Source organism: Furipterus horrens, unplaced genomic scaffold (assembly GCF_987537825.1).
Source record: "Furipterus horrens unplaced genomic scaffold, mFurHor1.1.pri manual_scaffold_4, whole genome shotgun sequence".
Lineage (NCBI taxonomy): Eukaryota > Metazoa > Chordata > Mammalia > Chiroptera > Furipteridae > Furipterus > Furipterus horrens.
This window is the reverse complement of record NW_028327174.1, coordinates 204,904,319-204,927,014: the sequence shown is the minus strand read 5'-3', so window position 1 is coordinate 204,927,014 and position 22,696 is coordinate 204,904,319. Positions and strand designations below refer to the sequence as shown.

General features: G+C 59.0%; 1 protein-coding gene across 3 annotated transcripts in view; it reads right to left on the bottom strand.

The window, feature by feature from the left end:
• Positions 1-22,696, bottom strand: part of CACNA1B (calcium voltage-gated channel subunit alpha1 B) — a 126,492-nt gene that overhangs the window by 60,571 nt on the left and 43,225 nt on the right. For 2 of the 3 annotated variants that reach the window (XM_090275076.1, XM_090275077.1), the window contains exons 16-20: positions 21,727-21,844; positions 20,374-20,441; positions 17,481-17,587; positions 9,672-10,433; positions 8,606-8,823 (exon numbers count right to left, since the gene is read on the bottom strand). In XM_090275076.1, the coding sequence (XP_090131202.1) occupies positions 8,606-8,823; positions 9,672-10,433; positions 17,481-17,587; positions 20,374-20,441; positions 21,727-21,844 (1,273 nt within the window). Of the gene's footprint in view, positions 1-8,605; positions 8,824-9,671; positions 10,434-13,943; positions 14,007-17,480; positions 17,588-20,373; positions 20,442-21,726; positions 21,845-22,696 lie in introns of all 3 variants that reach the window. The other variant, XM_090275075.1, reaches the window with a different exon arrangement.

Below are 22,696 nucleotides of genomic sequence, written 5' to 3'. Positions count from 1 at the left end.
TTCATTGGCAACTTCTACCTAACATTTAGAGGAGAATTAACACCAAGTCTACACAATCTCCTCCAAAAACAACAGAAGAAACACTGTCTAATTCACTTCATGAATTCAGTATTCTGATACCAAAAACAGGGAACAGTGAACACAAGAAAACTACAGGCCAGCATCCCTCGTGACTCCACAGCAAATTCCTCCACAAAACACCAGCAAAGAGAAGTCAGGGACGCACAACAATAACTAGACACAACAAGAACTTATCCCAAGCACTCAAGGCCAGCAGAGTGTTTGAAGACCCATCCATGCACACTACACACGGGGCGGGAAAAAGCAGGTCTGCAGTTGTTCATATGGAAAATAACACAACAGTGACTTCCGGCCAAGACGGAGGCCCAGACTGACACGCTCCGTCTCCCTCCACAACTAAGAAAGACTACAAATACCGCAAATCCAGAAATAACCAGAAGTTCCAGAAAACGAATGAAAGTCCAACATATGGAGTTATAAAGAAGTGGTGCTCGTCCAGACAGGCAGGAGGGGTGAGGCCGGGGAGGAGAGGTCAGGTTGTGCTGGTGGCGGCAGCAGCGGCAGCGACAGCGGGACTGTGGTGAGCACAGACACCCGTATTTAAGGGGAGGTGAGAAGCACCTGCGGAGCACCCCCGGCTGCAGACCAGACCCATCAGCTTGCGATTCCAATGCTGGGGAAAGCAGACCCCCCCCCCCCCATTGCTTTGACCTGTGAGGCCCAGAAGGGGTGGGGACGGAGGAGGAGGTTCCTGGTCTCTCAGCAGAGAGAGGACGGCAGGAATCCATCTTGGATCCCCACCCTCACAGAAAACGCCACAGCGTGGTAAGAAGGGTCACCAAGTTGTGATAAGTGCATGGAGCTCCGCCCTCTATAGCGTAGCAGGTGTGATAGCCCTGCCCAGGAAGCAAAGGTAAACACAAAATGGTCAGGATGGCACAGATCATGATAGAGATCCTGGTGATGCAACGGACTAGTCAGCAAATATCTAATCTAACATATCAGCAGATAGGAAATCTTTCTGAGGCTCAGTTCAGAGCTTTGGTTATAAAAATGCTTACAGACCTGACAGCAGATCTTAAACAAGATGGGGAAAGAATGAAGGCTAGTCCTGCTAAAATGAATGAAAACACATATGAAGCTAGTGGTGAGGGAAGGAAAACCAGGGATCAAATAAAAAATTGGAACATAGGGAAGGAACAAACAGTCAGCCAGTGCAGAAAGAAAATGAAAAGTGAGGAAAATGAGGAGAGGCTCAGAAACCTATGGGACAGCTATAAGTGGGCCAACATCTGAATCATAGGGCTGCCAGAAGGTGAAGAGGAACTAGAAATGGAAAAATTATGTGAAAATATAATGAAGCAGAACTTCCCTAACTTCGGGAAGAAAATAGACTTACAGGCCCAGGAAGCACAGAGAGTTCCTGGTAAACTGGACCCAGGGAGAACCACACCAAGACACATTATAATCAAAATGTCAAAAATTAAGGATAAAGAGAGAATCTTAAAAGCAGCAGGAGAGAAGAAAAGAATCATGTACAAGAGGGTCCCAATAAGACTATCAGCTGATTTCTCAAAAGAAACTCTGCAGGCAAGAAGGGACTGGCAAGAAATAGTCAAAGTAATGAAAAGCAAAAACCTACAAGCACGAATACTCTGTCCAGTGAAGCTGTCATTCAGAATAGAAGGACAGAGAAAGTGCTTCCAGGACAAAGTAAAACGGAAGGAGCTCATCAGATCCAAACCACTGTCATATGAAATGTTAAAGGGACTTGTTTAGGAGAAAGAGGATCAAAACTATGAACATTAAAATGAAAACTATCACAACAACCAACAACAGAAGCTAGGGAACCGAAACTAAGGCAAACTAAGTAGGCAACGAGAGTGGGAAAAGAATTACAGGTATGGGGAACATTATGAGGGGAGGTCAGCGGGAAGGAGGAAGGGGGAAAGGGAGGGAGATGATGCAGGAATTAAGAAGCACAGTAGGAGGGAGTGGAGTAGACAGGAAGATGTTGAAAAGAACTATATGCACAACCAATGGGCATGAACTAAGGGGGGGACAACTGGAGGGAGGGGGGTCACTGGGTGGAGGGGAACAAAGGGAAAAGAAATTGGGACAACTGTAACAGCATAATCAATAAAGCATATTTTTTCAAAAAGAAAAGAATACAATAAGTAATAAATAGTAATACAAGAATAAAATCTGTATTTCACATACTCACAACTGTAAACCTACTTTTGCCCCACCCTATCTTACAGAGGAGAAAGACACAGTAGCATACCAACGGTTGCAGAAAATAATTTGACAAAATTCAACACTCACATTTTAAAGTCAGGAGGGAAACCTGGGGAGCACTCCCAGCTCCTCAACCGACCCAGCACTGGGGAAAATCAAGCCTCATTGCTTCTGACAGCGCAGACAGTGGGGGCTGGGGTGGAGGCAGTAACTGCTGGTCTCTCAGCAGAGTCCACTTGTCTAAAGGGCCCCCACGGTCCTAGAATGACTTCACTCACCCACTCTGGGAACGACAGCCAGGGCAGCAGCTAGAGGGGCGCCAGTCCCATGGAGGAAATGGGAGAAGTGCCTGAAAAGGGGCAAGTGCTGGGCAGGCGGAATTGTTCACTCTCAGACACCTCCCCCACATACAGCACCACAACATAGTGAAATGGGTCACCCTGTACTGATGAATCCCTAAGGCTGTGCCCCTTACAACGTAACAGGAGTGACAGCTCTGCCTAAGACACAAAGGCAAACAAACACAGGAGCCTGTCAAGATGAGGAGACAGAGAAGTATGGGCCAAAAGGGGGAACAGATCAAGGTTCCAGTGGGAGAACTAAGCGACAAGGAGATAGCCAACCTCACAGATGAGGAGATAGCCAACCTAACAGATGCAGAGTTCAAAACACTGGTGATAAAGATGCTCACAGGCTTGACAGATATGCTCGAGTACGGCAAACGCATAAGGGAAGAAGTGAAGGCTATGCTAAGTGAAACGAAGGAAAATCCACACAAAACCAGTGGTGAAGGGAAGAAAACCAGGGTTCAAATCAATGATTTGGAACATAAGGAAGGAAAAAACAGTCACCCAGTGCAGAATGAGGAAACAAGAATTGAAAAAAATGAGAGGCTTAGGAACCTCTGGGACAACTTTAAATGTGCCAACATTTGAATCATAGGGGTGCCAGAAGGAGAAAAGGAAGAGCAAGAAATTGAAAGCTTATGTGAAAAAATAATGAAGGAAAACTTCCCAAATTTGGTGAAGAAATAAACATACAAGTCCATGAAGCACGGAGAGTCCCGGGTGAGCTGGACCCAAGGAGGACCACTCTAAGACACATCATCATTAAAATGCCAGAGGTTCAAGATAAAGAGAAAATCTTTAAAACAGCAAAAGAAGAAAGTTACCTATCAGCTGATTTTTCAAAAGAAACTTTGCAGGCAAGAAGGGACCGGCAAGCAGTATTCAATGTGATGAAAAGCAAGGACCTACAACCAGGATTACTCTATCCAGCAAAGCTATCACTTAAAATGGAAGGGCAGATAAAGTGCTTCCCAGACAAGGTAAAGCTAAAGGAGTTCATCATCACTGAGCCATTATTACATGAAATATTAAAGGACTTATTTAAGAAAAAGAAGATCAAAACTATGAACATTAAAGTGACAACAAACTCACAACTATCAACAACTGAATCTAAAAAATAAAAACAAAGTCCAACTAAGCAAACCAGAACAGTAACAGAGTCATAGGTATGGGGATCATTGGGAGGGTGATCAGCTGGGAGGGGGAGGGGGAGAAATGGGGAAATGGTGCAGGGACTAAGGCATAATTGGTTGGTACAAAATAGACAGGGGGAAGTTAAGAATAACACAGGAAAGGGTGAAGCCAAAGAACTTATATGCACGACCCATGGACATGAACTAAGTGGGGTGGGATTACTGGGGGAAGTGGGGTACTGGGCAGAGAGGAGCAAAGGGAAAAGAAAATTGGGACCACTATAACAGCATAATCAATAAAATATAGTTTTAAAAATAAAGTAAGTAAAAAATAATAAAAAAGAAAGTTGAAACAGACCATTATCCATACAGAAATAGAGACATCACCAAAGAACTACTCTTCAAAAAAAAGAAAACTGACCCATATGATTTCACGTGGGAATTCTACCGAATCTTTAAGGACCAGGGAACCGTGACGCTACTTAAACTGTCCGAGAAGAGGAAGCAAAGAAACACCTTCTAACCCTTTTGCGAGAATCTGTGGGCAGCCTTGCCTGACGTGTCCCCAGGCAGCGCCTCCCACACCGGGAAGGAGAACCCAGCCTCTGTCGCCACAATGTTGCTGGCGGGTTCCTTGGCTGCTACTTACATAGGAAAAATGGACACGTCCCCCAAACTCCACATAACATTTTAAACAAAAAAAATGTTGGGGGGAAACTCGCAGGCAGGATTCCAAATGCGGTTGGTTGACTGTCAGAACGTGCGCGGACGCCTTTGAGAAGCGCAGGAAGCCTCGATGCGGGACACGCTGCTTGTTAACAGCGGCTTTCACCGCAGCGCCCCGGAAACGACACGCTGAGCATTTGTGTTCTCGCGTGACCGTTGCGGTTCTCAGTGTTTACGCTTTAGTTGCAGTTTAAACTGGTTGGGGACTTGGAACACAACCCACTGTAATGTATGATAATTTTATGGTGCGTTATTATGTTTCCCATTTAAAATAATGGGGAATGAGACTCGTATTATAATATCTGATTTTCAGAAATGGATTTGTGAAGGAGACAACTATACAATATTAATATCTTAACCTGTCATACTTGAACATCAAACAAGAAAGTTACAGAACTCACCTCACTTAAAGTATCAACCCAAAAATCCAACATAAAACTTCTACTTTAGGATTGCCAGGGCAGTTCAACATCAGAAAATTCATGACGATAAACCCCCACACTTCTGGGTGACCTCCAGAAAATTCAACATTTATTCCAGGTAAATACACTTACTGGGAAAGGAACTAACGGACAGAATTCTGTCACACGACTTCCCACACGCACACCCCTCACGCCCCAAACCAGCACCTCCCCTAGTGTGGGCACGAGCAAGGTGGGGTGCCCACGAGCTGCCCCGTCAGCTGGTATTGCGCTCACTACTTACATCATGTAAAATAATAACAGCAACAATGGGAGGCGTGAGGCTTGGAACAGAATGGTCAGAACTATATTTGCAGAAGTTTTAATAATATACTTATTAGAAAAAAAAAAAACAAGAGAATCAATGCTAAAACTAATGAACAATTGGAGGGTTCAAAGAAGTAACAGGCTACAAAATTAACATATGAAAACCAACACCTTGATTTCTGCTTCTAGCAGAAGTAATAACAGGGGCCAGATGAACACACCCATTAACAACAAGAAAAACACCAGACGTCAAGAGAATAAAGAGACAAGCCACAAATTGGGAGAAAATATTTGCAACCCCATAGCTACAATAATGGACTTGTATCCAAAATATACAAATAAACCTTAAAACTCAACAATTAGAAAACAAACCAATTAAAAAATGGACAAAATGCTGATTCCCAGAGCATAATAAAATTAAACTAGAAATCTGTAATAGAAAGATAACTGAAAAATCCCAAACTATGCAGAGATTAAATAACATACTTCTCAATAACACACGAATCAAAGAAGAAATATCAAGAGAAATTCTTAAATATTTTTAACTAAATAAAAATGAAAACACAACTTATCAAATTTTGTGAATGAAGCAAAAGCAATACTTCTAGGGAAATGTGCGCTTTGAATGCACTTATCAGATGAGAAGAAAGATCTAAAATCAATAATCTAAGTTTCCACCTTAGGAAACCAGAAAAAGAAAAGCAAATTAAATCAGAGCAGAAATCAATAAAATGAAAGACAGGGGAATTAATAAAAACATTGAAAAACCAAAAGCTGGTTCTTTGAAAAGACCAGTCACATCGACAAGCCTCTAGTTAGGCCAACTGAGAAAAAAGGGGGAGAACACAGATCCCTGATAACAGAAGAGAACCAGTAACTACAACAAGACGCCTCCCTGGACCTTGTAATAAGGAGCCCCAGCAGCGAGGCTGCAGGACGGTCAACATACAAAAATCAGCTGCTTCCCTACCTACCAACAATGAACAAGGGGAATTTGAAATTCAAAACAGTGCCATTTGTATTAGCACCCCAAATGTGAAACATTTAGGCACAAGTCTAACAAAATATGGAAAAGGTCTCCATGAGGCAAACTACGAGACCCCGATGGATGAAATCGAAGATCTAAATCAATGAGGAGATAGTCCATGTCCATGAACAGGAAGATGCAACACTGTCGGGTCCTCAGTTCCTCCCCACCTGATCTACGGTCAGTGCAACCACAATCAAAACCCCAGCAAGTTATCTGGTGGATATTGACAAACTGCCTCTGAGGTTTATACGGAGGCAAAAGACTCACAAGAGCCCACAAGTCCACACTGAAGAAGCAAAAGGTCGGAGGACCGAGGCCACCCAACTCTGAGACTTACTACAAAACTAGAGCCATCGGGACGGCGTGGCGCTGTGGAAAGGCCCCCAAATAAAGCCACAGCCAGGAGACAGCCCCCGACACAGCCCCGTGGCTGACCTCTGACCCCGGAGCAAGGGCCGTCCAGCGGCACGGAGACAGTCTCTTCACCAGGCGGCACCGGCACAGCTGGACGTCACAAGCAAACCCACGAATCTAGACCCAGACTTGACACTCCTCACAAACAGTAAGTCAGCACGGCTCACAGGCCCGAGTGTGAAACGCACACCTACGGAGTCCAAAGGGCGAATGCGGCGGAGACAAAGAGGGCACCGGTGTGGTGCCCCCACCAACGCAGCCCTACGCCTGCGGCCCACGGAGGAGACACTGAGGAGGCTGGGCTGTGTGACAGCAAAAGACAAGACGACGCGAAGACAAGCCACAGGCTGGGAGGAAAGATTTCCAAAAGGCAAGTTGACGAAAGACTGTTATCCAAGATGTACGAAGACTCTTAACCCTCCACAACATGGGAGCAAACACCTGATTAAAAAGTGGGCCAAAAACCTCAACAGACACCCATTCAGATAGCAAGTGAGCACGTGACACGATGTGACACCAGGACACGCCTCCTAGAAGGACCAGGGCGAGGGACACCCAACACCAAGTGCCAGGGGCTCACACATCGCTGCTGGGAACACAGAATGGTGCAGCCGCTTAGCGGTTTCTTACAAAACAAAACACACTCCAGCCACTCAGCCGTCGCCCGCCTTGGCATCTGCCCAGAGGAGTGGGAAACTCCCGTGCACACCAACACCCGCACACGTGTTACAGCAGCTTTATCCATAATTCCCACAATTTGGAAGCAACAACATGTTCTCCAGTAGGTACATGGGAAAAAAATGTGGCCCATCCAGACAATGGAGTATTATTCAGCCCTATCAAGGTGTGGCGGGACCTGGCAGGCACGTGACTGAGAGAAGCCAATCTGCCTAGGCCGCACCTGTGTGACTCCAACGCTGTGACGTGTAGGAAAGGCCCAAACTATGGTGACACTAAGAAGATCAGTGGTTGCCAGGGGTTGGGGGGAGGGGCCACACCTGTGAACAAAAGCCAGGTGGGGACACTGGGTTCGTCCTCGAGCTAATCCAGAGAGAATCAGAGCACCGCCTGGCTCCCAGGAGCACCCGTGGAAGTGAAGCCACCAGGAGGGAAGAGGAAGGGGAGGCAAGACAGCCAGAGCCAGCCGCCTTCCCTTGTCACACCTGGGATGGCACGCGGGTCCACAGGCCCAGGCGACAGCACCTGAGTAGGAGACAGTGGCCACAGGCATGTGTCTGTGCATGGGCCCGTCTGCAGGCACAGGCAAGCGTGTGGCAGCGGCTGGTCTGCTCCAGCCCGAGACCCTCCTCTGGCACCACGTCCGCTGGGCTGCTGCAGCCTCTCCCCACCCCTTGGAGCATGTCCTCTGGCCTCGGTGCCCACCGCACAGCCGCACGGCGTCTGCACAGCATGAGGGGCCTGTGTTTGTCGCCTGCAGGCCTCCCGCTAGTGGATTGAGTGGCTGCCTCACTGGGAACCTCGGTGCCTGCACTTGGCCGGTCCCGGCTGCGCCACGAGGACCTCATGCGTGCACAGGAGTGAGCGAGGGGGCCGAAGCTCAGGTGGGGATGGCGGGGTGTGGGGGGACGGAGGGCCATCCTGAGGATGTCCTCCTCCACACCCACGGGCTCTCGGCTCAGTCCTATCTGGGGCCGGGTCCTCTGCAGCGCACATGCCCCAAGGACAGCCCTGGTCCCCTCCCTCCTGCGGTGTCCCCGGCACCCTGACACTGTGCTTGGCGCTTAGCTAGGAACTGGCAGACGTTTTTGGAAAGGGGGAGAATAGAGCTCAAGTGACACGCAAGTCACAGGGACAACAGCAATGGGGCAGTGAGGCTCAGGTACCGGCAGCAAACTATGTTCCCTCCTGCGGGGGAACGGGTCACAGAGGCAGGCTCTGTCCCCAGGCAGCTACCGAGGAGCAGGCGGGAAGGGGAGAGGCAAACTGCTGGTTCGGGGAGATACTCACTGGGAACAGCTGTGGCCTCCCCGGGAGGGCTGGGCAGTGCCACTGGGCCGCGCACGGCGGCGCTTGGGTCTGAGGGCTGGCTGCCCATCCGAGTGACGTTGCGCTGGTTGTCGGCGGCCTCCGGCTGTCCCTCCACCTCCTGCGCGCAGGGGCTGGGCAGCGCGGGCACCGGGCCTGCACCTGCTCCCCCAGCGGCCTCTGGGTCACCGTGCGGCTCCCTGCAACCGGGAACGCACGTGAGTGATGCAGCCCGGCCCCACACTCCTATTCAGTCTGCAAAGCCCAGCTCCCTAAACCCCTACCCAGATCAAACAAACCCCTAGCCACCATCTCTGCTCCAATGGCATTCCATATGGCTTTCTATTCCTCTGCACATCGGGATGCTTTTGGGTCTAAAACATCGGGATGGGGCTGACTCGGCCTTCTGTTCCCGGCAGGAGGCCAGGCATAGCAGGAGTCAGTGTGTGTGTGTGTGTGTGTGTGTATGTGTGAGAGAGAGAGAGAGAGCGAGAGAGCAAGAGAGATGCGCACACGGAACCGTTTGCAGAATGAAAACCCTGGAGGAGGATGCTTCCCTAAGTCACGCCACCTGCGTCTCTCTCAAGCCAAAGGCCCAGCACAGAGCTCTGCACGCAAAGCTGGTGGCCCGGCTGCACTGACCCTGAGCGTGGCCTCTGGCTGTGTCGCTGGTGGCCGGCAAGTGAGCGTGGGGCCCGCCGGCGTGAGCCCCGCAGCTCTCAGCGTCAGAGCCAGATCCTGACCCAGGCCGGGCTGAGCTCCCTGCCCTGACCCCACGGCGCCCCGCCCCTCCCGCCCAGGGGGCTGCAGAGGCTCCCACTCCTGCCTCCTCTCCGCCCCGGGCACTCGGTCTTTCCCAAGCCAGCGCGTCCCAGCAACTTCCCCGAGCCGAGCCGTCTCTTCCTCCTGGAGCCTCAAAGGCAAGGCTGGCTCGCTGTCCCGCAGGTTCAGGCACTTAACAGTCACCTCCACCCAGAGCGGCAGGGACAGAGCGCAGCGGTGTGACCCGGGTGGCCTGCAGACCCTGCCCCCACTCGCGCTCACTCACTGGGGCTGCTGGGTCCGCGGCTCCTTCTCCTTGTCCGGGTCCTCGGCCTCCCCCTCCTTCTCCGCCGCCTCTTTCTCCGCGTCCTCGTGCGCGGGCGGCGGCCTGTGCCGGGCCCGGTGCCGCCGCGCCGGCTCCTCCCCGCTCTCCGCCTCCCGGGGCCCGGCCCGGGGGCCGCCGCGGTGCCGAGCGCGCCGCTCCCTGCCCGTGTCCGGCGCGTGCCGGTGCGTGCGGTGGCGCCGGGGCTCCCGCTCCGCCCCCTCCTCCGGGGAGCCGCGCCGGTGGTGGCGCCGGCCGCCCTCGGGCCCCTGGCCGCGGCCGCGCTCGCTCCGGGCCTCCCGGGCCCCCGCGGTCTCCTTGCTGCGGCTCCGGTGCGCTCGGGCCCGCTCTTCCCGGGCCGGGGGCTCCCCGCCCTCCGCCTTCGGGGCGTCGGCTCGGTCCTGCTCCCCCGCCGGGGCGGGGGCCTTGTCCTTGTCACGGTGCCGGTGGTGCCTGCGCGGCGGGTCCGCACCTTCCACGGCCTCTGCGCCCTCGGGTCGGGCCTTGCCCCCCCCGGCCGATCCCCGAGCGCCGGGCTCCACCACGAGCGGCCGGTCCAGGTGCGTCTTCACGTCGGGCCGCAGGTGGCGCGTGGTGGCGAAGCGCAGCCGCTCCTCGGGGTCCAGCTCGCTGTACAGCGCCTCGCAGCTGGCGCGCAGGTTCTGCAGCCGCAGCTGGCTGGCCCGCTGCTCCCACACCGAGCGCGCCTTGGAGTTCTGCTGCCGGCTGTGGGGAGACAGGAGGTGAGCGCCCTGCAAGCCCCCCCACCTCTCTGCCCCGCTGGGGAAGCCGCACAGACACAGCGATGGAGTGGCAGAGTGGGGGCAGGGAGCGGGGAGGGCGCAGGGAGCCCTCAAGACCCCTGGCAATCGATGCACGAGGACAGGTGGGGTTACCCAGGGTAACAATGCACCTGTGGGGGCCCGGCAGGCCCCGCACACTGCAGGAGCACCCGTGGGGGAGGCGGAAGTTGCAATGTCTCTCCTGAGCAGGTGGACATTGGTCTGAGGCCAAGAGGTGCAGGGCAGTGGGAATGACAGGCACCAGCATGAGGTGGCAGCCAGGCTTCCGCCCAGGAAGGCCAGGATGGGGGTGGGGGTCTGTGCAGGGGGACAGGCCGCAGGCCGGGTCCCCTGCCACACGGAGAGCAGAGCTGCCAACGGGGGGAACTCTCCCCCTGCACCTCCAGGAGGCGGCCACTGGCAGCAGCAGACGGTGTTGGTGAGGGGACGGGGACGGCAGACAGCACAGCCCCGGGAGTGGGGGCCTGGCGGCCGCTGGCCCTCCAACCAAGGACAGGAAGGCAGGAGTGGCCCGGGGTGCTCAGCTCAGTGGCTGTTTGCTCCCAAGAGACATGACCTCCCGTGGTGACAGACACCCTGCTCTCTCTCCTGGCTCCACAGAGCACGCCCTCCCAGGAGAACCAGGGCCGGGCCCCCAGGCCCTCAGCGCCACAGTGGCCTGGGGACGGCCCTCACTGCAGGCGGCCCCAGGCTGGGAGCCCTTCCAGCCTCACTCCCGCAGCGCACAGGGGCTGCATGGCTCCGGGTACACAGGAAGGCATTTGCGTTCTGGGTTCTTTGCTGAAAAAAATCCACAGGAGGCTCACCCCTCCCCGCACCCCGAGGTCGCCAGACCGCTGTGGCGGTGATGCTGGCAGTGTGAGGACCATGACGACTATCATGTGTGTTGTCCAGTGCCCACCTCGTCTGACCCTCACAGCTGCCTTGGGGGTCAGGTGCTGCTCCCACTTCACAGGTGAGGACCCAGCCTGGAGGGCAGGACTCACAAGGGTCCCACCACAAGTCACTGACGGAGCCAGGATCTGGCAAATGTCAGGGCCAGAAGGAAAAAGGGTCCAAAGATAATGAGAGGCTTCAGCCGACCCCTACCTCACTGACAAGCACCCTGGGGCCACGGCCTGAGGGGCCCAGCCCAGCCCAGCCACGGGCCCGGGGACACTGGCTCCACGCTGACCTGCCAGGAGAGGTGCCAGCTGGCCTGGAGGAGGTGGGGGGTGGGTCCTGGCCCCCTGAAGGTGATGTCTGGGCCCCGGTGTGGGAAACGTTTCCAGGGCAGAGAGCACCGTGTCTGTCCCCCACCTGGGGCTTGGCGGGGGAGGCATGGTGATGTGTAGGGCACAGGTGTTCACCTCTCTGGCCACCTGCTGACTCTCCCCTTTGCGTGGCACCCCGGCCCTGACCTGCCCACCCCCCAGCGTGTGGCAGCCATGCTGCCCTGCTCCTGGGGTCACCTGCAGCAAACCACCTTTTCTTTCTTTGGCTTCTGCCTCAAGCCACAAGGGACCTGCCCATCCCCCACTGGCACCAGAACACCTGGCCAGATTCTGAACATGGCCAACCCGTGTAAAATGATGGCAGTGACAGGGGGCGTGCCCCGGGCATAGGAGCCATAGGGTGCTGGTCACTGCCTCTAGCCCCCCAGTCACCCCAAGATGGGCCTGGAGCCTGGGCCATTTGGTCGGCGGGGTGGTGGCCCACTCAGACTCAGCCGCAGTCCCGAGGCCCGGCTCTCTGTTGGAACACAGGCCATAAAGACCAGGGGCCATGGCTCCTGATGGACTGGCTGTGTCCCCCGCCTCTGTGGTTTGTTCCCTCCCAGGAGCCAGCTTGGGGTCACGAGAGGGGGACTGACTGTGGGCTGGACGGGAGGGCGCCGTGGGGCTGGCAGGCTCCCCTCACAGTTCCCTGGAGAGCAAGGCCCACTGTGTTCTGCCGGCCTGGCCCGCTGGCCTCGCCGCCTCTCTAAGGCCTGTGCCACCCACGCTGTCTGCAGGGCCGCCCGCAGCCAAGACGCCCTGGGGTTTCCGTGGCTCCGCCTCGGGCTCCGGCTGGTCTCTGCGTGCGCGTGAGTCTGGGCGCGGCCTCGCTCCCCTTCTGGAGCCTAAGTCAGCAGCCGGCCCCGATGCTGGCCTCTCTCTGCACCAAGTGTGCATGCAGGTGGGAACCTGAGCGCAAGGGCCAGCTACCCTCTGATCTAAGGGGCAGCGTGGCTGCTCACTTGAATCCCGGCAAAGTCCTCACTGAAAAGGACTCTTGCCCTGGGTGGGGTTGCTCAGTGGGTGGAGCTTCGTTTCATGAAGCTAAGGGTTGCCTGTTCGATTCCCGGTCAGGGCACACGCCTGGGTTGCAGGTTTGATCCCCAGCTTGGGGCACATACAAGAGGCAAACGATCATGGATCTCTCTCACGTCAGTTTCTCTCCCTTTCAATCTCCCTCCCTCTCCCTCTCTCTAAAGATAAATAAATAAAACCCTTTAAAAGAGAAAAGGGCCCTGCAAGGAGTTGCCTGGAAGAGCGGCTCCCACGACGTCCTATCCCCGCTCGCAGGCACGGCTGACCCGGGTGCTGTGCGTGCCTCTGTGTCATGACCCTGCTTTGAGGTCTCTGGGCTGAAAATGCCAGTCGCCGCAGCTGCTGACCTCACGCAGCAGCCCAGGTGTGACACCACACCCTGGGTCCACACCTCGCTCCACCAGACCCAGCCTTCTTCCCCCGGGAGACACCCAGGCCCCACCAGCCAGCAGCCCCGAGGGCTTGTGGGGGGACAGAGCCCAGCTTGGTGCTGGCCATGGGGACAGCAGGGGCCGCCACCACCACCGGGGCGCACAGCAGGCTCCTGGCCACCTCCATCCAGGTGGCTTGGCTGTACCCGGCCCCTGCAGAGAATCCTCACCTGCAGGGCCAGACTTCGCCCTAAGGAGGATGCCCTGGGTCAAGCCTCCCAGGCCCACTTCCCCAGCTAGACTGGTGTCACCCCCAGGAGGGCCACCCTGGGGTTTCTGTGGCTCTGTCTTGGGCTCTGGCTGGTCTCATGTGAACCTGAAACTACTGTGCTCTTGCTGGAACAAAGACTTGGTAAGGATCCCAAGGAAGGAAGGAAGGGGCAGAAGGACGCCCGTGAATGTCCCCAGGGAGCACTGACGAACACTCCACCTCAGGGGCCACAAGGAGACCCGAGACCCCAGAGTGACGGCACATGGACAGACAGCAGACAAGAGGACAGAGCCAGGAGGAAGCGGAGGAGGGGCTGAGCTGAGTCGGATGCTGGAGCAGGGTTTGGGGACGTTGGGAAGTGCGCCCACCGTCCCTGCCAGGCTGCGAGGGGGTCGCCTGGAGCTGCCCCTGAAGCAAATGAAGAGGGGGGAGCAGGAGGGGGGAGGTGTCTGCGTGTGGGTATCATGAAGCCCGGTGGCTGCTGTGGCGGAGCGACTCACGGTGAGTTTACGCTGGAGACAGACGAGCTGCGAGAGACAGCACCTCGAGTTTGCTTTACAAAACTGCACATGCAGAGACAAAACAGAACAGGACAGAGGTGAGAACCAGCACGGGCTCTAAGGCACGTGAGCGCACGCGGGAGCTGCGTCGGGTCAGCGTGCAGGCTGCGGTGCGCATCGGGCGGGGCGCCGGGACACTCCCATCAGGAGCGTCGCCAGCTGCGACCTTGGGGTAAAAGAGAAGCTGAGAGAGACAGCGTGTCTGGCACAAAAGTGAGACCCCAGTAAGCACAGCGAACCCCAGTGGCTGGACGATGAGAAGTGCTGCCCCTGCTCGGCCCGCCTGCCCTGGGAGGACGGGGCTGGCTCCACACCGCCCCCTCCAGATGTGGGGCCGCTGGGCAGGCCCAGGCTGGCTGACGTGGAGCGGAGGCCTGGCCCGCAGATTGGGGGGGGGGGGGGGGGCGCCGCTCTGCCCTCAGCCCCAGCTCTGAGCTGCACGACCCTTCCAGGGGCAGAAAGGTCACATCCCCAACACACCTGCCCTGGGGTGACTCCAGCCCTTTGCAAGAGTGACCTTCTGGAAGCTTTCCCAAAACCCACAGAGAGAGAGCAAGCGTCTTACAGCCTCTCCCTTTCAGGCAGCTTCCCCGAGGGAGGGTCAGGCAGCTCCCAGCCCTTCCTTCTCAGGCCGAGTCTCTGGACATTCGTGAGACACTCACAGCAACTCACCTGTCTGGGCCCTGAGGACAAGCAGATGTGTGTGTGCAAGAGAGTGTGCAAATCAGTATGTGACTCGTGTTCAGTTGTGAGTATGTCAGTGAGAGTGAGGGTGTGAATGAGCGCTATGTGGTCGTGAGGGTAAAAGTGAACGTGTGTGACCACCTGTGAGTGTGAACATGAGTAAGTGTGAGTGTATAGTCGATGTGAATGTGTATGAGTGTGTGCGAGGGTGTGAGAGCATGGAGGGTAGGTGTGAACTGTGAGTGTGAGCGTGTCTGTGAAGGTAGGTGTGAGTGTGAACTGTGTGAACATGGAGGGTAGGTGTGAGTGTGCGAGTATGAACGTGCGTGCGTTTGTGAGAGTAGGTGTGAACGTGTGAGTGTGGACATGTGTATGCTGGGTAGGTGTGAACACATGCAAGTGTGAACATGTGAGTGTGTGGGTAGGTGTGCACGTGTGTGAGGGTGTGTGCAGCAGCAGCCCAAAGCCTGGAGAGGATGAGGCTGAAAGCCCAGGCAGCCAGACGACCACAGCGACCTCAGTGCCTGCCCTCCCGGGAGCCTGAAGTGACCACACCTGAGGCCGAAGCCTCCCTCCCAGGGACGGGGCCCCTTGAGGTGGGATCCCAGCGCAGGCCTGGGGCCCCGTCTGCGTGGAGCTGCAGAGCACTGACGGGAGCCTCCCCCACACCCAGGACACTAACGGTCCCCTCAGCACCCAGACGCCACAGAAAGCATCTCAGCCTCCCGCTTCACAGACCACACGGCACAGCGGTGGGAGCAGGGTCAGGGTGAAGGCCGCCCAGGGGCGGGCTCTCCCCAACCCGGGGGGAGCAGGCACCGCGCATCCACCCAACATGACTAACCTGGAGCACAGGGAACGTGGGGGAGGGGCAGACGACAGACAGACACCAGGAGCTCTGAGCCCCCCCCCCCAGGACCCCACACCCACCGCCCTCACATGCCCAGGGCGGGGGCAGGCCTCCATGGGCACACGGCGTCGCTGGGGCCGATGACCACGGCAGACCCCCAGCATGTCCGGCCCGGGGGGGCTGGGGACACACCACAGAGGCCACGGCCTGGGCCCTGGGGAGGCACAAAGGAGGCACCGGGGTGGGGGTCAGGCCGATGCTGGCGCCCTGGGTACACCAGGCCCGGATGCCCGCGTGCGGCCTTGTTCCTACGCGGCGGTGCCCCGGGAAGGGAGCGGGGGAGGAGGAAGCGCACATGCACCTCCCTTTTCGGGGGCCTGACATGCTCCCCACGGCTGTGCTGAGGCCCTAGCACCCTCCTCTCTGAGGCCTCGTCCCAGATGGCAGTGCCCCTGCCACACCCCCAGGAGGAGGCGGCCCGGCAGGTGGCAGAGGCCGTGGGACCATGCCCTCACCTCCAGGAACGGCAGCGAAGGCACCTGCTAAACCCCCCGCAGGCCCGTGGGAATAAGCGGAAGGCGCACAGGGCCCCTCTGTGGCAGGCGGACCGGCAGGCAGAGCCGCAGCTGCTCACAGAGCTGGGAGAAGGGCGGAGGCCTCTGGGTCCCCACAGGCCCGGGACAAGCCACCGGGGCAACCGAACGCGCAGGCTCCGCAGCAGCCCAGTGAGCACCGCTGCGTCCCGCCCCAGCCCTGGCTCCGGGGGGCCTGTGACCTCCTCTAGCTGCCCCCCACCAATGGCCAGCGCGCTGTGCTTGGCTTGGAGGCAGGTCCTCTGCAAACACCCTCCTGGAAAACAGGCACCATCTCGGTGACCGTCAGGCATGAACGGGGCTGCTGGGCCGCCCATTCACACCTGTGCACACACACCCGCTGCCACGTGCGCTCGGCACACGGGACACGCACAAACACGGCCTCAGCCGCGCCGCAGTCACCATGCGCCAGCACGGACTCGGCAACCAGAGGAGCCTGCGGCCAGCCTGGCACCGGGGCCGCGGTGCTCACAGCAGCAGGGGCCGGCGACAGAGCTGGGCTCAGGGCTCAGCAGGAGGAGGGAGGCATGTGGTGGGCGGCACGGAGCTGACTCAGCCGGCCACAGAGGGCCCAGCAGCGCCTCTCGTGGTCTCTCGTGGTCACGCTGGGACCAGGCCGGGGCCAGACTTCCCCTGCTCCTCTGTGCCTCCCTGCCCTGGGCTGACCTCGCCCAGACCCCCGCAGCCCTCGTCTGTCCCTCCGCGGGAGTCCCTAACGCCTCCCAGCGTGCTGCTGCAGTGCACCCGGAGGCCCAGCAGAACCCGCAGCAGAACCCATGCAGTGACTGGGTCTCCCCGGGAGCCACGGTCCCGCCCTCAGCTTTACTCGCCACAGACGCTCCTCCCTGCCTGCCGGCCCGACGCCCAGCGCTAAAAGGCATTTCGGGAAATGCACTTAGTCTCCTGGGCTGCTGACATACCACCAAGAACCTTTTGGTGCACATAATGCATTTTCTGAGAAGTTGTGCATCACAGAGACAAGTGAACTCCTCGCCCCTGACGCATGGCCTCCGCCCAGGAGGGGCCCGGAGCCTCCCAGACCGTCCTGGAGCGAAGGCCTCGGGCCGAGCCCGCCCGCCCGCAATGTGGGGCTGCACGCTGCCGCGTCCTGCTCCTGCCCAAGCTGGGGGAGCCGGGAGGCACTGCCGTGTGAACCCTTTGCTCCCAGGCTCCTGTGGGAGAGGGTGCCACTCCCAGCCTTGACAGCCCCGGGGGCAGGGGGTGTCCCCACAAGCTCCAGCCATGGCAAGGGGCCTTGGAGGACCTCCAGAAGGGGTGCCCCTGCTGAGGGCACAGCCGGGACCCTGTGGCAGCCCCGCCGCCACCTCACTACCCACTCGAGAGCCTTACGCGGCAACAGAGACGTTGGTGGCCGACATGGGGCTGACTTCGGCCACTTCCTTGGCCTTTTGCAGAGCAAGCTTCTGATTGGCTGCTTCTTCCATCTCCTCTTCATCCTATGAGCAGACAGAAACACATGGCCGCTCTTCAGAGCACTGTGTCCACCTCCCGGGACCCAAGTCCTTCTGTTGTAGGAACCTGGGGCCAGGCATGGCCCGCCCAGAGCCCAGCATGGAGCCCTGCCCCATCCAAGGCCTCTGGTGGCCGCCAGGGATCCCCCGTTTATGCCTGCTGCTCAAGGCAATGGTCCCAGACTTCCTGCCTCAGCAGCGCCTGGCCGTGGCCCCCTCGTCTCCCAGAGTGCTCACAGCTGACGGCCCCCCTCGAGTGCCAGCCCCAGTGGCCCGGCTGCGACCTGGGCAGGTGTGTCTTTGTGGTGCAGCACCTGGGACTCACCCGGGCAGAATGCAAACCCAAAGGCCTCCTAAGTCCCAGCTGCGCGCCCGTAGGAGCACCCGCCACACCTGAGGGAAGTCGGCCCCACCCCGGAGCCTGAGGGCAGGGGCAGGGCCCGCCCCGAGCCAGCACCCGAACAGGGATGTCACCAGGAGTTAAGTCTGCAAGGGGGCCCTCGCAGGCTCTGGGCTTTTCTACCTGTGCTCCCGTGCCCAGCTGGTCTGTGAGAAGCCCCTCTTTGCTGCCCCCGCACGTGGACGGCCACTTGCAGCGCCTGGCCCTGTGACCCCTTCAGTGTGAGTTCCTGGGGAGGACCTGCTGGCTCTGTGCCACCGGGGGCCAGCGCGGCTCACGTGTGCACACACGCACGGCAGACGTGCTGCCCTGCCTCTGCCCTCCGTGGGAAGGGCGTGGACACATGTCACTGGGCAAAGCCCACACGCTCTGCTCTTGGGGTCTAGACAAACCGCCCCAGGCTGGGTTCACAGGTCCCGGGGCTCCATTGGCTGCTTACGCCCCCCAATCCCAGCCCCAGACCCATGTCGCTCCCCTGGGAGCTGGCATTCTCAACGCAACCCAAAGTGTTCTTCACCCTGCTCCTAGGTCGGAACAGTGGCAAAATCCCAGTCCCTGTCAGCTGCCTGCAGACGTCCCACCAGAGACGACACCTTCACGCTCCGGCTGCAGGCAGGTCACAAAGCTAGGTTCCCACGGAAGCCCGTCCAGGCCGCCCCAGCTCTGGACACCATCATGGTTTAGGGCCCTTGGGGACGAGGACGTCACTCCAAACAGTGTTTCACACCCTCGACCTGTGTTTATTTCCACCTCGAGAAATAAACGACAGTATCTCTGGGAAAGTGAAGGAAGGAGAGTCAGTCCTGCCAGCGTGGCAGACAGGCCCCTGCCCGACGCAGGCAGCCAAGGCCCTGCACGGAGCTGCGGCAGCTCCAGAGCAACTCAGGCTCACCCCTGCCTGGGGCAGCTGGTGCCAGACCACAGAAGCTGCCGGAAACCCCAGTCCACACGGTCCCCAAAGGGCTGACGCCGAGACGGGCTCTGTGGATGCCCAGGCAGGGGCTCGGGCCGTTCTCCACCTGCCCCTGGAAGGCGAGGTCAGCCTGGGCCCCTCCTGACAACAGGACTGGGCAGCCGTGGGCTCCCCAGTCCTCACAGGCCAGCAGCCAGAGTGGGGGAGGGGTCTAGGCCCACAGGCACCACCAGGGCCCGGGCAGGAGAAGGTGAAGCAACAGCGAAGGAATGTGAGCTGCACTGGCCCTCCACCCAGAGCTCCTCCCAGGGACCCCTGCGCCTCACACACCTGCAGAGACGTCCCGAGCCTGCCCTCCTCAGGCAAGGCCGGTCACGCTCAGCCCCGGCACGGGGACAGTGTGGACAGCCTCAGGAGTGGCTGCACTGTGCCAGGCAAGCTCGGGGACACACACAGGTGGGCATTACGTCGGGGACGGGCACAAGGCACACAGAAGACGCAGAAAGGTGCCCGGCATCTGTAGCAGAGGAGGCAGCATCCCCCACACAGGGCGCCGGGGCTTGCTGAGCACAAGACAAGGCCGAGACACTGCCAGGGCTGTGCGGGTGAAGGTGACTGAGCAGGGCACCGTGTCCTCTGGAGGAACACCACAGGGGAGGCGTGTAGAACTACATCCCCCGCAGGCTCGGGGTGCAGTGAGTGGATGCGGCCTGCTGGGGCGTCCTCATTAATGAGCAGAGCCCTCCCGCTGCAGCGCGGGCGCTCCTCCAGGCCCGGCGTCTGGGACAGCACCTGACTGCCACACTCAATGACCCACCCCAAGACCGGCCTCAGGGGTCCGCTCACCACCCAGGGACGAGCACAGGGTCCCCTTACTGCCCAGGGATGAGCACAGAGTCCCCTCACCTCCCAGGGATGAGCACAGGGTCCCCTCACCTCCCAGAGATGAGCACGGGGTCCCCTCACCGCCCAGGGATGAGCACGGGGTCCCCTCATCTCCCAGGGATGAGCAGAGGGTCCCCTCACCTCCCAGGGGTCCCCTGGTGACTCTTTAGAGTCTCCAGAGCTGGACATCCCCTATAGCCACCTCATGACCCCTGTCCCCTCACACGGCTACATGGACTTCATGACACCTCATGTGGCTTCTCTCCTGAGGCCAGTGCAGCTGCCCCCACCCGTCTGGGCTGCACCCCCTTCAGCCACTCTGTCCTGCCCTTCTGGGTTTGTTCCCAGGTCGTGGCTTCTCTGAGAGGTGCCCTCGTGGTCCCCTCTTCCCCGCACAGTGGCTCCTCGGGCTTTCTGGGCGCCAATCCCCCACCCCCAAGTGACACAGTCTGACTTCCACCCTTGGACAGCGGCCACATGGGCCCCTCACCCGAGGCCTGACCCCCCTCACACAGAGTGGCACGGACCACCCCACCCCCACCGCAGCACCTGGCCTGCAGGTGGCACCCCTACCTTGGTCAGCTCCTGAGCATTGGCGAGATTGTCCACAGCGATGGCCAGGAAGACGTTCAGCAAGGTGTCTGGTGGGCTCCAGATAAGGAAGAGAGCCCTCTGTCCCCACACATGCCCACCTGGTCAAACCATGGCCTCCCCGTGGAAAACAGGGCCCCCCCTCCCCTCCCCAGATCCCACCAAGCGCCAGCCTGCTCCCCTTGGGGTCCACGTCCCCCTCAGAGCCCCCAGCCTCCGCTGCCCCTCGCCCCCCTCGCCCCCCTCCCCGAACGCCCCCTCGGGCTGCCTTCCCAAGCCCCACGTGCAGGGTGAACATGCCCTCGCCTCCCACGCAGCCCACAGACGCCGGCGTATGCCCCCCGACAAGCACGTGCTGCCTCAGTGGCCACACAGGGACACCCTCACCCTGGGTCCCGTGGGCAGAGACCACGTCAGACAGACCCAGACAGACCACAGACGTGCAAACCACGCGTGACCAGCGCCTCCGGCCCCAGGCCAGGATCACGGGCCCCTGCCCCCTGGGGGCGCAGGACAGTGAGCACCCGGCACCAGGTCCCCCCCCGAACCCCGGGCCCTGCGTGCCCCAGGGGCCCACAACCACGTGCCACCGCAGCGTCCCGTCGGAGATGAGGGAGCAGAGGTCACGCAGGGGAGGGAGGGAGCTTGGGTCCCGGAGGCACGAGGGGCAGCCCGCCCTGCTCAAGGCGCCCCAGGACCCGGCCCCGCGTGCCGCTCCCCCCCACAGCGCACCTCAGCGCCAAGCGGCTCTGTGCTGGCCTGTGCCCCGCGGGCGGCACCCCCATTCCCCATGCTGTGCCGAGCACACTTTCTGCAGAGCCAGGCCTCCAGCCCTCCAGGGTCACCTGTCGCCTCGACCTGGGGCGCTGCGGGCACAGCGTCAGGCAACCCTGTCAGGGACGGGCAGCGGCACCCCGGCCTCCGCGCATGTGTTGCCGGCAGCACCCTCCCCCACAGCCACAACTGCACGGTGTCACCAGGGCTGCAGACATGCTGACAGGGGCTCTGGGCCCGTGGGACCTTGAGTGACAGGGAGCTCTGGAGGAGGCCAGAGGTGGGGACCCTTGCTGGTCAGGCCCCGTCAGCATCTAAGGGACCCACCTCACGAGCAAGCCTGCCCCGGACAGGACATGGAGGCCAGCCGCCACCTCCCTGAACTGACCGCAGCCATGGGCACCCCCAAAGGCCTTCCCACACCCGGGGACAGGACCCAGGGACACGGAGGTGCAGGAGCGACTCCAGCGGGACAGGCCAGGAGTCCTTGTGGGCAGGTCAGAAGCCCGTGGCAAACACTGGCCACTGCCCCGTGTGCAGCCCAGCCCCAGAGAAGGATACAATTTCCAAAGAGCGTCAGGACGATGAAGTAAAAGGATGAGAACATGCCTTTGCTGACTCCACCTTGCGACTCGATCCCGTGGTACATCACTGCGTTCCAGTCCTCTCCCGTTAGGATCTGGGGGGGCACCACAGGGCACGCCTGCAGGGCCCCCGCAACACACATGCACACACAACACCCCCCACATGCATGCACACACCACCCTCGCATGTATACACATTTGCACACGTACACAGCACCACGTTGGATGCACACACATCACACACGCACACACCATAACGCAATGCACGCACACACTCATGCATACACAGTGACCGCCAACACACACACGGTTGCTCCCAAGGGCCTGTGGCACACATGCATACACACCACACTTCATATGCATAGCCACGGCCTCCCGTGTGGACATGTTCATGCATGTGCGCGTACCGCCCACACACGTGTGCACACCTTGCATGCACATGTACACATGCGCACACACCACTCCCACACAGATGCACATACTCATGCACACACACCAACCCCTCACACACTCACACGCGCGTGCACACACACCAACCTCACACACACGCGCGCGCGTGCACACACACCAACCTCTCTCACACACACACACACAGGAGTTTAAATGGTGCCTCGAGGGAAAGGTGACCTGGGTCCCTCCAGGAAAAGTTCCAGGACGCGGCTGCTAGCTGGGTCGGGTCTTAAAAATAAGTACGCTGTAGGTTTTCAGCCAAAAATGGGAAGGGAGCTCCACGCAGGAGAAAACGTGAGCAGAGGCGAGGAGGGGTCCATGGCGTGGGCTGAGAAATGAGGTCATGGCCTCCCAGTTAAGGACACTGAGGCCGCTGGGGGCCCGCTGCTCAGGCGGGGCAGGCCCCCCAGGGCCCCTGACCCTCCGCTTCCTGCCGCCCTGGCCGGTGGGCTGAGGCTCCGAGGGGGCTGATGCAGTCCTCGCCCCGTCAGAAACTC